The sequence below is a fragment of the Tachyglossus aculeatus genome, chromosome 21, assembly GCF_015852505.1.
Source record: "Tachyglossus aculeatus isolate mTacAcu1 chromosome 21, mTacAcu1.pri, whole genome shotgun sequence".
In the NCBI taxonomy this organism is placed as follows: Eukaryota; Metazoa; Chordata; class Mammalia; order Monotremata; family Tachyglossidae; genus Tachyglossus; species Tachyglossus aculeatus.
Genome location: NC_052086.1, coordinates 15,883,297 through 15,899,595, shown reverse-complemented (window position 1 = coordinate 15,899,595; position 16,299 = coordinate 15,883,297). Strand labels below are relative to the sequence as shown.

Here is a 16,299-nt window from a genome sequence, read left to right as displayed (position 1 = left end):
CACCACGAGGGCAGAGGGGCCTAGTGGAAAGAGCCCAGGCCTCCCTGTCACAGGCCCAGGGTTCTAATTCTGGCTCCACCACTTGTCTGCTGAGTGACCTTGGGCAAGTTACATCACTTCCCCGTGCCTCAGTTTCCTCATCTGTAATATAAGGATTAAATCCTACGCCTTCCTACTTAGTCTGTGAGCCTTGTGTGGGACAGGGACTATGTCCAACGTGTTTATCTTGTATCTATGGACTGTGTCCGCCAGGCTTATCTTGTGAAGCAGCATGGCCTAGTGGATAGAGCACGACTCTGGGAGTCAGAAGGTCAGGGATTCTAATCCCGTCTCTGCCACTTATCATTCATCATTCAATCATATTTATTGAGCGCTTACTGTGTGCCGAACACTGTACTAAGCGCTTGGGAAGTACAAGTTGGCAACCTATAGACACGGTCCCTACCCAACAGTGGGCTCAGCTGTGTAACTTTGAGTAAATCACTTCACTTCTCTGGGCCTCAGTCACCTCATCTGCACGGGAAGCAGTATGGCTCAGTGGAAAGAGCATGGGCTTTGGAGTCAGAAGTCATGGGTTCAAATCCTGGCTCTGCCACTTGTCAGCTGTGTGACTTTGGGTAAGTCACTTAACTTCTCTGGGCCTCAGTTCCCTCGTCTGTAAAATGGGGATGAAGACTGTGAGCCCCATGGGGGACAACTTGATTACCTTGTATTTATCCCAGTGCTTAGAACAGTGCTTGGCACATAGTAAGCACTTAACAAATACCAACATTATTATTATTATTATTATTATTAAAATGGGAATTGAGATTGTGAGACCCACATGGGACAGGGACTGCATCCAACCCGATTTGCATGTATTCCCCTTCACCTCCCCCCTCCCCCCCGGCCCTGTGCTTAGTACAGTACCTGGCACATAGTAAGTGCTTAACAAATACCACAATTATCATTATTATCCCACCCCCAGGGGCTCTGGGTGCAGTTGGGAATGAGCTCTGTGAGGTGGGAGAGGAAGAAGTTCCCTCCGTGCCTCAGTGGAAAGAGCACGGGCTCTGGAGTCAGAGGTCATGGGTTCAAATCCCGGCTCCACCGCTCATCAGCTGTGTGACTTTGGGCAAGTCACTTAACTTCTCTGGGCCTCAGTTACCTCATCTGTAAAATGGGGATTAAGACTATGAGCCCCACATGGGACAACCTGATTACCTTGTAAATTCCCCAGCACTTAGAACAGTGCTCTGCACATAGTAAGTGCTTAATAAATGCCATTATTATTATTATTAATGAAATCTGGCACGTGTGCTGATTTCCCGCTGTGGAGTGTGCTTCTTCCTGCCGTGGAGAAGCAGCGTGGCTCAGTGGAAAGAGCACAGACTTTGGAGTCAGAGGTCATGGGTTCAAATCCCAGCTCCACCAATTGTCAGCTGTGTGACTTTGGGCAAGTCACTTACCTTCTCTGGGCCTCAGTTACCTCATCTGTAAAATGGGAATGAAGACTGTGAGCCCCCCGTGGGAAAGCCTGATCACCTTGTAACCTCCCCAGCACTTAGAACAGTACTTTGCACATAGTAAGTGCTTAATAAATGCCATTATTATTATTATTATTACAGGCAGTGGTCAGCCCCCCAGCAATGGTATTTCTTGGCCACCTCTGGCTGCAACTGCTTCACTTACGAGTTGCAGAGAAAGGGCAAGACACGGGCCTGGGAGTAAGAAGGTCATGGGTTCTAATCCCAGCCCTGCCACTTGACTGCTGTGCGACCTTGGGCAAGTCACTTCACTTCTCTGGGCCTCAGTTCCCTTATCTGCAAAATGAGAATTGAGACTTCTATGTGGGACAGGGACTGTGTCCAACTCAATTTGCTTGTATCCATACCAGCGCTGAGTAGAGTGCCTGTCACTTAGTAAGTGCTTAACAAATACCACAATTCTTCTTCTTAATATTATTATTATCGTTATTATTATCCTGGTTATGGAGGACCTTGGAGGCTGGTGTACTGCTCAGCAGGGGTGCGGGGATGGGGTCTGCCTGATAGGCATACAGAGGTCAGCCCCCAAACTAGGATGAGTCTGGGGCTGTGGCCTCTTGAGCTTGATCAATTGATCAATCCGTGGTATTTATTCACCCCATCAATCATATTTATTGAGCGCTTACCATGTGCAGAGTACTGTACTAAGCATTTGGCATGGTAAAATATAACAATAAACAGACACATTCCCTGCCTACAATGAGCTTATAGTCTCGAGAAGCAGCGTGGCTCGGTGGAAAGAGCCCGGGCTTGGGAGTCAGAGGTCATGGGTTCTAATCCCGGCTCCGCCACTTGTCAGCTGGGTGACTATGGGCAAGTCACTTAACTTCTCTGGGCCTCAGTTCCCTCATCTGTAAAATGGGGATTAAGACTGTGAGCCCCACATGGGACAACCTTGATTACCTTGTATCCCTCCAGTGCTTAGAACAGTGCTTGGCACATAGTAAATGCTTTACAAATACCAATATTATTATTTTTATTATTATCTTCTAGACTGTGAGCCCACTGTTGGGTAGGGACTGTCTCTATATGTTGCCAACTTTTACTTCCCACGCGCTTAGTACAGTGCTCTGCACACAGTAAGCGCTCAATAAATATGATAAATATGATTGATTGGTTATTATTAGAAGGGGAGAGGGACATTAATATGAATCAATAAATTGCAGGTTTGTCCGTAAGCGCTTTGGTGCTGGGTGGGGGAGTGAATAAAAGGAGTAAATTAATAAAGGGAGGAAATAAATTGAGCACTCACTGTGTGCAGAGCACTGTACTAAGCACTTGGGAGAATATACTAAACTGTAGACTGTAGATCCTAGACTATAAGCTCATTGTGGGCAGGGAATGTGTCAGTTATACTGTTTATCATACTCTCCCAAGTACTTAGTAATAATAATAATAATAATGATGGTATTTGTTAAGCACTTACTATGTGCCAAGCATTGTTCTAAGTGCTGGGTAGGTACAAGGTAATCAGGTTGTCCCATGTGGGGCTCACAGCCTTAATCCCCATTTTACAGACAAGGTAACTGAGGCACAGAGAAGTTATCTGACTTGCCCAAAGCCACACAGCTGACAGGTGGCAGCGCCGGAATTAGAACCCATGGCCTCTGACTCCCAAGCCTGTGCTCTTCCCACTAAGCTACGCTGCTTCTCAGTGCTCTGCACCTAGTAAATGTTCCATAAATATAATTAACTGACTGACTGATGATAGTACAATAGATTTGGTAGGCATGACCCCTGTCCATAAGCAGCTTACAGTCAACAGGGCAAGCTTACAGTCTAGAGTTTAGCTCCCTCCCTCAAGCAACACCGTGGAATCTACACCTCTGGGAGAAAACCTCATCTCAGTATGAGACCCCTGCATGTTTGTCTAGTTTGGACCAATGGCCCCCCAAGGCCAGGACTTTGTCTTTCTCAGGAGAATCCTCAGAAACCCCAGAGAGCCATCTCTCCCCCAACAATGAATCCCCCCGCCAGCAGGGATCCCTTCTTCTCCCATAAAAGGCCAGAGTCCCAGCATCACTGGGCTATGGTTGAAATGAGGCTAGTAGAATTAATCAACTCACTGGGCTCCTGATAGATCTTGCTTGTTTTCAGAGAGAGTAGTAAGGGTGATAATATTCATTAAGCACTCACTGTCCTCAGAGTACTGTACTAGTTCTGGGTAAGAATACCAGGGGATTAGACCTGATCTCTGTCCCTAAAGGACTCCAGACTCCAGTCAGCGTGGCCTAGAGGAAAGAACACGGGCCGGGAGACAGAGGACCTGGGTTCTAATCCCGGCTCTGCCGATTGCTCTGCCAATTCCTTGCTGGACGACCTCAGGCACATCACTTAACTTCTCTGTGCTTCTGTTTCCCAACCATAAAATGGGGATTCACTACCTGTTCTCCCTCCTACTTCAGATTTGAACCCCATGCAGGACAAAGACTGTGTCTGACCTAATTGACTTGTACCTACTCCAGCAGTTAGAACAGTGTTGGACACATAGTAAGCACTTAACAAGTACATAAAACAATAAAACAGATTTTATTGAGCACATACTGCATGCAGAGCACTGTATTCAATCAATCAATCAATCAATCGTATTTATTGAGCGCTTACTATGTGCAGAGCACTGTACTAAGCGCTTGGGAAGTACAAATTGGCAACACATAGAGACAGTCCCTACCCAACAGTGGGCTCACAGTCTAAAAGGGGGAGACAGAGAACAGAACCAAACATACCAACAAAATAAAATAGGATAGAAATGTACAAGTAAAATAAATAAATAAATAAATAAATAGAGTAATAAATATGTACAACCATATATACATATATACAGGTGTTATGGGGAAGGGAAGGAGGTAAGATGGGGGGATGGAGAGGGGGACGAATGGGGGGATGGAGAGGGGGACGATGTATTCCATGTTGGGAAAGAATTAGACACGATCCCTGTGGGTCAGGGAGAGGGGTGCCTAATCTCCAGACAATCAATCAGCCAATTAATTGTATTTATTCATTCAATTGTATTTACTGAGCACTTACTGTGTGCAGAGTACTGTACTAAGTGCTTGGGAAGGACAGGTCGGCAACATACAGAGACGGTCCCTACCCAACAACGGGCTCACAATCTAGAAGGGGGAGACAGACAACACAACAAAACATGTAGGCAGGTGTCAAAATAATCAGAACAAATAGAATTAAAGCTATATGCACATCATTAACAAAATAAATAGAATAGTAAATATGTACAAGTAAAATAGAGTATTGAATAAATTGAATAGAGTATTGAGCACAAACTGTGTGCAGAGCACTGTAGAGAAGCAGCGTGGCTCAGTGGATAGAGCCTGGGCTTTGGAGTCAGAGGTCATGGGTTCAAACCCCAGCTCTGCCAATTGTAAGCTGTGTGACTTTGGGCAAGTCACTTAACTTCTCTGTGCCTCAGTGACCTCATCTGTAAAATGAGGATTAAGACTGTGAGCCCCCTGAGGGACAACCTGATCACCTTATAACCTCCCCAGCACTTAGAACAGTGCTTGCACATAGTAAGCACTTAATAAATGCCATTATTATTATTACTAAGTGCTGGGAAAGAATGCACAGGTGAATTTGAGACTGTCCCTGACCCTAACGTTGAGGGATCCTATTCTCCAATCAGTCAGCCAGTTGTATTTATTGAGCATGTACTGTGAACAGAGCAATGTACTAAGTGCTCAGGAGAGTATAATACAACAGACTCGAGATAGAGACATCCCTGGCTCACGAGGAGCTCCAATGCCGACCGTCCTCTCTTGGTGCTTCCAGGGCTGCGTGGGTTAATGATTGCGGTGATGATGGCGGCCTTGATGTCCTCGCTGACCTCCATCTTCAACAGCAGCAGCACTCTCTTCACCATGGACATCTGGAGGAGGCTCCGGCCCGGCGCCGGGGAGCGGGAATTGCTGCTGGTGGGAAGGTAGTGAACGGTGTGGAGGGTTGTCTGGTCGCCTTCTGTTTACTCACTGATTCGCTTTCCTAGTTGGGAGATTTTGAGGCCCTGGGATGGGGGAACTCCTAGGGAAAGGCAGGGAGCTGGTCCCTGGAGGAGGAAGATGAAGGAAGCTGCATGGGACAGGATAAAGATTTGGCTTAAGGGGCCGGAGACCTGGGAGAATCAGGTCTGTGGCCTTGCGTTTAGAGCATGTTCCAAACACTTGCTAAGCAGTGTGGCGTACCGCTTAGAACAGTGCTTTGCACATAGTAAGCGCTTAATAAATGTCATTATTATTATCATTATTATTAGAGCACAAGCCTGGTAGTCAGAAGGATCCAGATTATCTGCCACTTGTCTGTTGTGTGACCTTGGCCAAATCACCTAACTTCTATGGGCCTCAGATACCTCATCCGTAAAATGGGTATTAAGACTATGAGCCCTGTGTGGGGAGGGGGACTGTGTCCAGCCTGATTACCTTGTATCAACCCCAGCACCAAGTTCAATGCCTAGCACATAGTAAGGGCTTAACGAATGCTGAAAATAATCGCTCAGTGAGCAATTCCCAGGATTGTTGGGAGATGGTTTGGGGATCCACGACATTTGTTGGGAGCTCCTCTATCCCCAGCTGGGCTGGCTTGGGCCTCTGATTCTGCAGAACAGCCAGGATCCCCTTGACTGGCGCCCTCCTATCAATCAATCAGTTAATGCTATTTACTGAGCACTTCCTGTGCACAGAGTGCTGTACTAATGGTATTTATTAAGCCCTTACTATGTGCCAGGCACTGTACTAAATGCTGGGGTTGATGCAAGCAAATCAGATTGGACAGTCCCTATCCCCTGTGGGACTCACATTCTCAATCTCCAATTTACAGATGAGGTAACTGAGGTCCAGAGAAGTAAAGTGATTTGCCCAAGGTCACACAGCAGACAAGTGGCAGAGACTGGTTTAGAACCCAGGTCCTCTGACTTCCCCGCGTTCTATCCACTACGCCATATTAAGTGCTTGAAGAGTTACAGTAGAGTTGGTAGACTCATCCCCTGTCTTCAAGGAGTTTACAATCCCAGGGGTCAGCGCTCCACTTCCTCAGTCCTTCAGGGATGGCTGAGAACCCCCAAGCCCTCAGGGAGCTGGTTGCTTGACTTCCACCTCTGTGATACTCAAAGCAATCCCAGTGGGCACCCACTATCCCTCCTACACACCAAGTCTGGGCAACTGCACCCGCTTCTCCGATGTTGACTTAGAGGATGGGCATTTGGATGTTCCGGCGAGTCCTCTCCTGCCAGAAGACCTTGCTTTGGACACCACCAGGATTTTAATGGGACAAATTTGCTGCATCCAAATAACTCTGACCCCCCACCTTTCCTCCCACTCACACCTGAGCTGAGAGCTGTAAATGCAGGTTGGGAGGGGTGGGAGACCTTCCACAGCATGTGGTCTGCTCTGGTCATTGACAGCCATCCGACTGGCTGTGACATGTCTGGAGAGAAACAGGTTATAAATGCATGTGTCTAGGTGTCCTCTGTGTGAGTGGGTAAAAATGCACCATAGATTTGTGTATGCACACACACATTGTCTCTGTCTCTGCCTCTGTCTCTCTGTCTCTCTCTCTCTTCCTCGCTCGTGTTTGGCATAATACCATGCAGGAGAGATGTAAATGGTTCCAGACACTCAGGGTAACAAGTGCAACAATGCATCAAGGAACAGTACAGTGTGGAAGAAATTGGGCATTGGCTTCAGTAGCTCCATCTTTGGACACTTTGCTCTCTTCCTCTTCCTTTCCTTCCTTCTCTCCTCCTCCTCCCTTTGGACAGTTTGCTCTCTTCCTCTTCCTTTCCTTCCTTCTCTCCTCCTCCTCCTGCTCCTCCTCTCTCTCTCTCTTCTCTTTCTCCCTCTCTCCTTTTCTCTTCACCCAGACACTTGGAATGCCACTTCTAGATCCCCCAGAGACAAGCAAAGTCGTCACTGTGGTCTCCAGAGACTCAGAACACCACTGTTATGTGCTCTAAAGACACATAACACCATTGTAATGTCCTCCAAAGGCAAGGAACACCGCTGTTCATTCATTCATTCATATTTATTGAGTGCTTACTGTGTACAGAGCACTGTACTAAGCACTTGGAAAGTATAATTTGGCAACTGATAGAGAAAATCCCTACAAGCTTCAGGCAGAACAGTGTCTGATCTAATTAACTTGTACCTATCTTAGTGCTTAGAACCGTGTTTGGCACATGGTAAGCGCTTAACAAATGCTATTTCAAAAAAAGAGAGAGAGAAGGGAAGCGTCGGGATGAAGAGGCCAATAAGTCTGTTCAAACCTTAACGAGGCTTGCATGCGACCACAGGAAGCCAACAGAAATAACACCCTCGAGCCCAGGTGCCTGCGGGAATACTCTGGGGATCCTGGGATTGAATTTTCTGCGGCCCCTCCATTTTACCAAAAAGAAATGTGTCCGCCATTTGCCCTCTAGACACATGAAATGCTATTGTTATGTCTTCCGACACAGAACACCACTCTTACGTCCTCCAAAGATATGGAACACTACTATGTCCTCCAGAGACATGGAATACCACTGTTATGTGCTCTAAAGACACAGAACACCACTGTAATGTCCTCCAGAGATATGGAACATAACTATTCTGTCCTCCAGAGACGCAGAGTGTGTGGCTTAGTGGAAAGAGCCCGGGCTTGGGAGTCAGAGTTCATGGGTTCTGATCCCGTCTCCGCCACTTGTCAGCTATGTGACTTTGGACAAGTCACTTAACTTCTCTGTGCCTCAGTTACCTCATCTGTAAAATGGGGATTAAGACTGTGAGCCCCATGTGGGACAACCTGATTACCTTGTATCCCCCCAGTGCTTAGAATAGTGCTTTGCACTTAGTAAGTGTTTAACAAATGCCATCATCATTATTATTATTGTTATGTCCCCCAGAGTTACAGAGAAAACCACTATTATTATTATGGTACTTACCAAGTGCTTACAATGTGGAAAGCACTGAACTAAACACTGGGCTAGATACAAGATAATCAAGTTGGACACAGTCCCTATCCCACATGGAGCTCACAGTCTAAGGATGTTCCCCACAGGGACACCATACCGTTGATAAGTATCCTTTAATATCATACTATAAGTATCATATTATGATGATTATGATATTTGTTGTGTTTACTATTCATTCATTAAATCATATTTATTGAGCGCTTACTGTGTGCAGAGCACTGTACTAAGCTTACTATGTGCTAAGCACTGTTCTAAATGCTGGATAATGATATTTGTTAAGCACTTACTATGTGCCAAGCACTGTTCTAAGTGCTGGGGTAGACCCAAGGTAATCAGTTTGTCCCACGTGGGGCTCACAGTGTCAATCCCCATTTTACAGATGAGGTAATTGAGGCCCAGAGAAGTGAAGTGACCTCCACCTGTCACTTCACTTGTCTGCTGTGTGCCCAAGGTCACACAGCAGACAAGTGGCGGAGGTGGGGAGAAGCAGCATGGCTCAGTGGAAAGAGCCCGGGCTTTGCAATCGGAGGTCACGGGTTCAAATCCCAGCTCTGCCAATTGTCAGCTGTGTGACTTTGGGCAAGTCACTTCAATTCTCTGTACCTCATCTGTAAAATGGGGATTAAGACTGTGAGCCCCCCAGGGGACAACCTGATCACCTTGTAACCTCCCCAGCGATTAGAACAGTGCTTTGCACATAGTAAGCGCTTAATAAATGCCATTATTATTATTATTTGAACCCACATCATCTGACTCTCAAATCCGGGCTCCTGCCACTAGGCCACACTGCCTTCTGGGCGCAACCCTCTGGACAGTTGTACACCCAATTAATAGCTGAGTTAAGTAGGACCCCCTTAATAGGAGAGTTTAGACAGCACTCCCAGGATTGTGGCTGAGAATGTCATGCCATTCTCATCAAAAGCCAAAATGAGGACTAGATAGATCCCACCTACTGCTGCTCCCTTGTTTACATAGCTTGTCATTCTACCGGAGAAGGAAAATGCAATTAGTCAGGCAGTGTTCACAAAGCTCTTCTGGTTGCCTCCTCCTATCTTAAGCTCTTCTACGGGGTTGATGCTTGATGGTTTAGATTAGGCTGACTGGTCTGCACTTTCCAAAGGCCCTCCTTGTTTTCCTTTTTAAAGGATCAAAGATTGGCACATCTAATCCTAGAGAATTTTTAATCCTCAGGGACTTTTTGTGTCATTCCTGAGTTCTCGAAAACTGGTGCCCTGTCAGTGACATCTCTCAATTCTTTAAATTCAGCAAGGCTATCAAGGCCAGCAGATTAACCACTTTATTGCTGTTATGTGTACTCTTTCACAATTTCTTTCCCCATTCAGGTTTGGCTTTTGAGCTTCCGTGCATCTTTTTCGTAAAGACAGAATTGAAAGGAACATTAAAAGACTTTACCTTTTCTCAATCATCCCTTTTCAGCTTTTATTTCCTAACAGGAGGGCGACGTTCTCTCTGATCCCTTGCTTTCATCTAATAAAATTGAATAATTGTCTTGTTACATTTCATGCCTCTTGCTGGTTGCTTTTCTTCTCTGAATTTGGCTTCAACTGCTTCGCTTCTACATAATTATGCTATTTCTTTCCTTCTGTGGACTCCAACGTACCATTCAGGTATTACCTCATCTCCCTCCTTTACAACCTCCAGAGTCAATACGCGACCAAATGTTGCTATTTTTTCCACCTCCACATTTCTGGGATCCGTCCTTTTCTCAACGTTCAAATGGTCGCAATGTTAGTCCAGGCACCTATCACTTAAGCGCTTAGTACAGTACTCTGCACATATTCATTCATTCATTCAATCTTATTTATTGAGTACTTACTGTGTGCAGAGCACTGGACTAAGCGCTTGGGAAGTACAAGTCAGCAACAGATAGAGACGGTCCCTACCCAACAACGGGCTCACAGTCTAAAAGGGGGAGACAGACAACAAAACAAAACATGTAGACAGGTGTCAAAACCGTCAGAATAAATAGAATTATAGCTATATGCACATCATTAACAAAATAAATAGAATAGTTAATATGTACAAGTAAAATAGAGCAATAAATCTGTAAAAACATATATACAGTAAGCCCTTAGTGGAAAGAGCGTGGTCTTGGGAGTCAGAGGTCGTGGGTTCTAATTCCGACTCTGCCACTTGTCTGCTGTGTGACTTTGGGCCAGTCACTTAACTTCTCTGTGCCTCAGTTACCTCATTTGTAAAATGGGAATTAAGGCAGCCTCATTATCTTGAATCTACCCCAGTGTTTAGAACAGTGCTTGGCACATAGTAAGCACTTAATAAATACCATTATTAAGTGCTTAGAACAGTACTCTGCATACAATAAGCACTCTGTAAATATGATTGAATGAATGAACAAACGAGAAGCAGTGTGGCCTAGTGGAAAGACCACAGGTCTAGGAGTCAGAGGACCTGGGTTCCAATCCTGGCTCCATCATTTGTCCGCTGTGTGACCTTGGGCAAGTCACTAACTTCTCTGTACCTCGGTTACCTCATCTATAAAATGGGGATTAAGACTGGGAGCCCCATGTGGGACAGGGACTGTGCCCAACCTAATTGTCTTGTATCTACCACAGTGCTTAGTACAGTGCCTGGCACATAGTAAGCGCTTAACAAATACCATTTAAATACATAAGTACATATCATTGATTGTCATATCCTGCTTTGACTATAGCATCAGCCTCCTCGCTAACCTCCTTGCCTCCAGATTCTTCCCTCTCCAGGCCACATTTCACTTTGCTGCCTGGACAATTTGTCTAATTCTACATTCTGCACATTCCTTAAAAACGGTTGCCGAATCCTCATGGCAACAAACTCTTGACAGTTAGTTTTAAAACAGATAATCAGCTCACTCCTTCCTACTTATCTGCTTTATTCTCCCAGTACGTCCCAGCTCACACTCTTTGTTCCTCTCAACCTAACTCCAGGTCATCAAAGTCTTTCTGAAATCTGTCTCCTCCCCGACTAGGCCTTCCCTGATTCGCTTCTAATTTCCACACTTCATATCCCACAACTCCCACAACAGCACTATTGTGTTGCCTGAGCACTTTAAATGCTCTCAACCCCCAGTAACAAGTACGTATGCAATTTATAACCCCCATTTCTTCATCCTATAGATAGTGTCTGTCTCCCCTGCTGAATTGTAACCTCCTTGAGGGAAAGGAGCATGTCTACTAATTCCATTGTACCATCACATGGGTTTAGTACCATGCCCGGTGTACAGTAGGTGCTCAATAAATAATAATAATAATAATAATAATGACAGCATTTATTAAGTGCTTACTATTTGCAAAGCACTGTTCTAAGCGCTGGGGAGGTTACAAGGTGATCAGGTTGTCCCACGGGGGGCTCCCAGTCTTCATCCCCATTTTCCAGATGAGGGAACTGAGGCACAGAGAAGTTAAGTGACTTGCCCAAAGTCACCCAGCTGACAAGTGGTGGAGCCGGGATTAGAACCCATGACCTCTGATTCCCAAGCCCGGGCTCTTTCCACTGAGCCACGCTGCTTTATTAATGGAATGATCTGACCCAATTTCCACTCTTCTTAGTTTCCCACTAGCCCTTCAAGTCTCTGTAGTAGAAACTTAAGCACTCCTCACAGTATTCTGCACACGGTAAGCGCTCAATATATACGGGCCTCTGGTCTGGCTCTACCCCTTGTCCCAGTTGGACAAAGTATGGAATGGCGGTGCTGGGCTTCGGTCTGGCTGAACGAGCCCCTCTTCAGGCCTCCTCCGGGCAGGGGCAGCAGCTCCCAGGAGCAAAGCATTACCGGGGGAGCACTCATTGGAGCCCACCAGTCCACCCCAGAGCCCCGGACTGGGGCCAGACCCAGCTCGCCCAGTGGTTGGCACTTAGCAGGAGTATCCCAGATGGCAGCCAGTTGGCTCCCCGCTGCAGAGAGGCCAGGGGCCGGTGGAGTGTTGGGGTTGGATGGCCATTCTCCTCCTTCTCTCCCCAGCCCCAGGAAGCCTAGATATGCAAGTTGGGGAGGGGGAGTGGTCTTCCCGCTTGCCCAGGAGGTGGGTCCCCACGGTGGTGGCTGTTGGAACATGTTTCTGGCAGAGCTGGAGGTGTCATGCCCATGAGCTCATCCCCTATAATACCCTGGCCTTGTTGGGATTTGGCTTAATTAGCCTGACAACGGGAGGCGTGGGACTCCCAAGGCCCATCACAGGGGAGCTGCGCTGGCTGGTTAGGAAGAGAGCTGGCAGGCCGCCCCATAGGCTTCTGGGGGGGCAGCAGGATTCCCAGGGGCCGGTGACTCCCTGAGTGCCTCTTGTTTCCTCATGGTTGTGCCCACAAATAGGTGCCAACCCTCCACATGCCACGTAGCTGATTGGAAGTAGCATTGAAGCCTCTAGCCTCTATCAGTTCCTACCTTCCTAATAATAATGGGACAGGGATTGTGTCCAACCTGATCTGGTTATATTCACCCCAGCGCTGAGCAGCTAGTACAGTACCTGGCATATAGTAAGTGTTTAACAAATACCACAGTTATTATTAGTAGTAGTAGCAGTACTACTACTACCTACTGAGAAGCAGCGTGGCTCAGTGGAAAGAGCACGGGCTTTGGAGTCAGAGGTCATGGGTTCAAATCCCAGCTCCACCAACTGTCAGCTGTGTGACTTTGGGCAAGTCACTTCAATTCTCTGTGGCTCAGTTACTTCATCTGTAAAATGGGGGATGAAGACTGAGCCCCATGTGGGACAATCTGATCACCTTGTATCCTCCCTAGCACTTAGAACAGTGCTTTGCACATAGTAAGCGCTTAACAAATGCCATCATTAGTAGTAGTAGTAGTAGTGGTGGTATTGTTAAGTCAAAGAGAAGAGGGTTTGGGAGAGAAGATGGGAAGTTCAGTTTTGGACATGTTAAATTTGAGGTTACGGTAGGTTATCCAGGTAAAGACGTCCTGAACCGTGAAGAAATCTGGTCTCATTCACTTCCCTTTATTTTATCTGTCTAGGAGGAAATGGGAGATTGCAGAGAAGGAGAGAGGTCAGAGCTGGAGAAGTAGATTTGGGAGTCATCTGCGTAGAGATGGTAGTTGAAACCGTGGGAGGGGAATAGTAATAATAATAATAATGATGGTATTTGTTACATGCTTACTAAGTACCAAGCACTTTCTAAGCACTGGTAGATACAAGTTTATCAGGTTGTCCCACATGGGGCTCACAGTCTTAATCCCCATTTTACAGATGCGGTAACTGAGGTACCGAGAAGTGAAGTGACTTGCCTAAAGCCACACAGCTGACAAGTGGTGGCGTTGGGATTAGAACACACGACCTCTGACTCCCAAGCCCGGGCTCTTTCCACTGTCACTCTGCTTCTCAGCTCCCTGAGTGGATGTAGATGGAGAATAGATGGGGACTTAGAACTAAGCCTTGAGAGACTCCCACAGTTAGAGAGTGGGAGGCAGAGGAGGATCCCGCAAAAGAGAATGAGTTGGAGTTGCTAGAGAGATTGGAAGAGGACCAGGAGACGACAGTGTCAGGGAAACCAAGCTTTGATGGTGCCTTCCAGGGGAAGAGGGTGGGCCTCAGTTTTGAAGGCCACTGAGAGATATTTAGACTGTGACCCTTGTGGACCCTTGTGGTACTTATTAAGTGCTTCCTACATGCCAGGCACTGTTCTAAGCTCTGGGGAAGATATAAGTTAATCAGTTGGACCCAGTCCCTGTCCCACTTGGGGCTCACAGACTTAATAATAGTAATAATAACAATAATAATAATAATAAAGGCATTTATTAAGCACTTACTATGTGCAAAGCACTGTTCTAAGTGCTGGGGAAGTTACAAGGTGATCAGGTTGTCTCACGTGGGGCTCACAATCTTAATCCCCATTTTACAGATGAGGTAACTGAGGCCCGGAGAAGTTAAGTGACTTGCCCAAAGTCACCCAGCTGACAATTGGTGGAGCTGGGATTTGAACCCATGCCCTCTGACTCCAAAGCCCATGCTCTTTCCACTGAGCCATGGTGCTTAATACCCATTTTACAGTTGAGGCTTGGGGCTGGTGGCAAACAGGCGAGGGTCTCTATCCTTGAGTTGGCCCTGATTAATTCCTGGCTTCTGTCCTTCAGACCTTCAGGCTGTGATGGCTGGATCAGACCCAGTGGCTCAGGGGTTTTTTCATCTCAGCCACCCCACAACCAAAGCCATCAAGCCCAGCTAGTGATTTGTTCTAAAGTCGTAATAATGATAATTGTGGTATTTGTTATGTGCTTACTATGTACCAGGCACTGTACTAAGCAATGGGATAGACACAAGGTAATTGGGTTGGACACGGTGTCTGTCCCACAGAGGGATCAAAGTCTCAATCCCCATTTTATAGATGAGGTAACTGAGGCATGGACATGTGAAGTGACTTGCCCAAGTCACACAGCAGACAAGTTCCAGAACCAGGATTAGAACCCAGGTCCTTCGGATTCCCAGGCTCATGCTCTATCCACTAGGCCACACTGCATGCACTGTTGCTCTGTGATGAGTAAGGGGTTTGTCTGCTTGGAGCTTTTCCATAATCAGTTGCAGGACGCAGTCAAGCTCTGCTGCAAGCACATCGGCGAGTTGAAGGCTGAGCATTCTGTCCCTGACCTCCGGGTGAGCCGGAGCATTTTACTTCCCTTCGGCAGGTAACCTCTCCTTGTCCTGACCTCCAGGTTGAAGATGAGTGAGCTGCCCACTTAGTAATACTGATAATCATAATAATAATGGTATTTGTTAAGTACTTACTATGTGCCAGGCACTCTATTAAGTACTGAAGTGGATACAAGCAAATGAGATTGGACACGGTCCCTGTCCCACATGGGGCTCACTGTCAATTCTCATTTTACAGATGAGGGAACTGAGGCACAGAGAAGGAAAGTGACTTGACCAAGGTCACACAACAGACAAGTGTTGGAGGCTGGATTGGAACCCAGGTCCTTCTGACGTCCAGGCCCCACTTGTTAAGACACAGCAATGAAGGGAGACTCCAGCTACAACAAGAAGAGAGAGAGTCAGGGTTTCAACTAGGGTCCAGTGGGCAGCCCCAGGATCCTTCTCTTTAGGGCTTTAGCCCTGGGATCTGGGAAGACCCTCCCTCTCTCCCCCAACTAGGGATGTTTTCCCTTCTTGGCTTTCCAGGCGCTTCCGCCTTTTTGCTGCTGCTGCTTCAGCCTCTAGGAAAACCCAAGCTTCTCCGTCCTGCAGTTTGTTTCCAAACACCAACTCCCATTTCCATCTCTATCCGCACGGGTCCGGTCTTGGGTGGGGGCTCTCCACGACTCCCTCCCTGGGTTCTTAGGAAATGGAAGCACGTCTGGAGGGAGGGAAGAGAGTGAGGAGGGGAAGGGAGTGGGCAGATGATTCGGAAAGTATCCTGGGGCTCTCATAGAGCCTTGCTTTCCTAGCTTCCCAGTTGGCAAACAACTGATTCCTTCTGACCTCCTTCTACCTCTCCCTCCTTTCTAAATCCCCCTGTGAGGTCTTACTAGGCTAGAATTCTGCCTGCAATCACCAGCAGTAATCACGATAGTATGTATTAAGTGCCGGCTCTGTGTCAAGTCTCAATTAGTCAATCCATAGAATTTATTGAGCGCTTACTCTATGCAGAGCAAAAAACTGTTCTAAGCAACAGGAAAAAAACTCACAGGAATCAGACATAATTCCTGGCCCCCAAGGAGCTCACAATCTATTATAAACTCATCGTGGGCAGGGAACGTGTCTACCAACTCTACAAACGAGAAGCAGTGTGGGTTTGGAGCTGGGAGTCAGAAGGATTAGGAAGGATTAGGAAATCCTGGATCCTCCACTTGTC

At 46.8% G+C, this 16,299-nt stretch overlaps 1 protein-coding gene across 2 annotated transcripts in view; it reads left to right on the top strand.

Annotated features, from left to right (window-relative positions):
* Window positions 1-16,299, top strand: part of SLC5A10 (solute carrier family 5 member 10) — a 166,462-nt gene that overhangs the window by 115,513 nt on the left and 34,650 nt on the right. For both annotated transcript variants that reach the window (XM_038763169.1, XM_038763168.1), the window contains one exon: window positions 5,313-5,463. In XM_038763169.1, coding sequence (XP_038619097.1) covers window positions 5,313-5,463 — 151 coding nt within the window. The remainder of the gene's footprint in view (window positions 1-5,312; window positions 5,464-16,299) is intronic.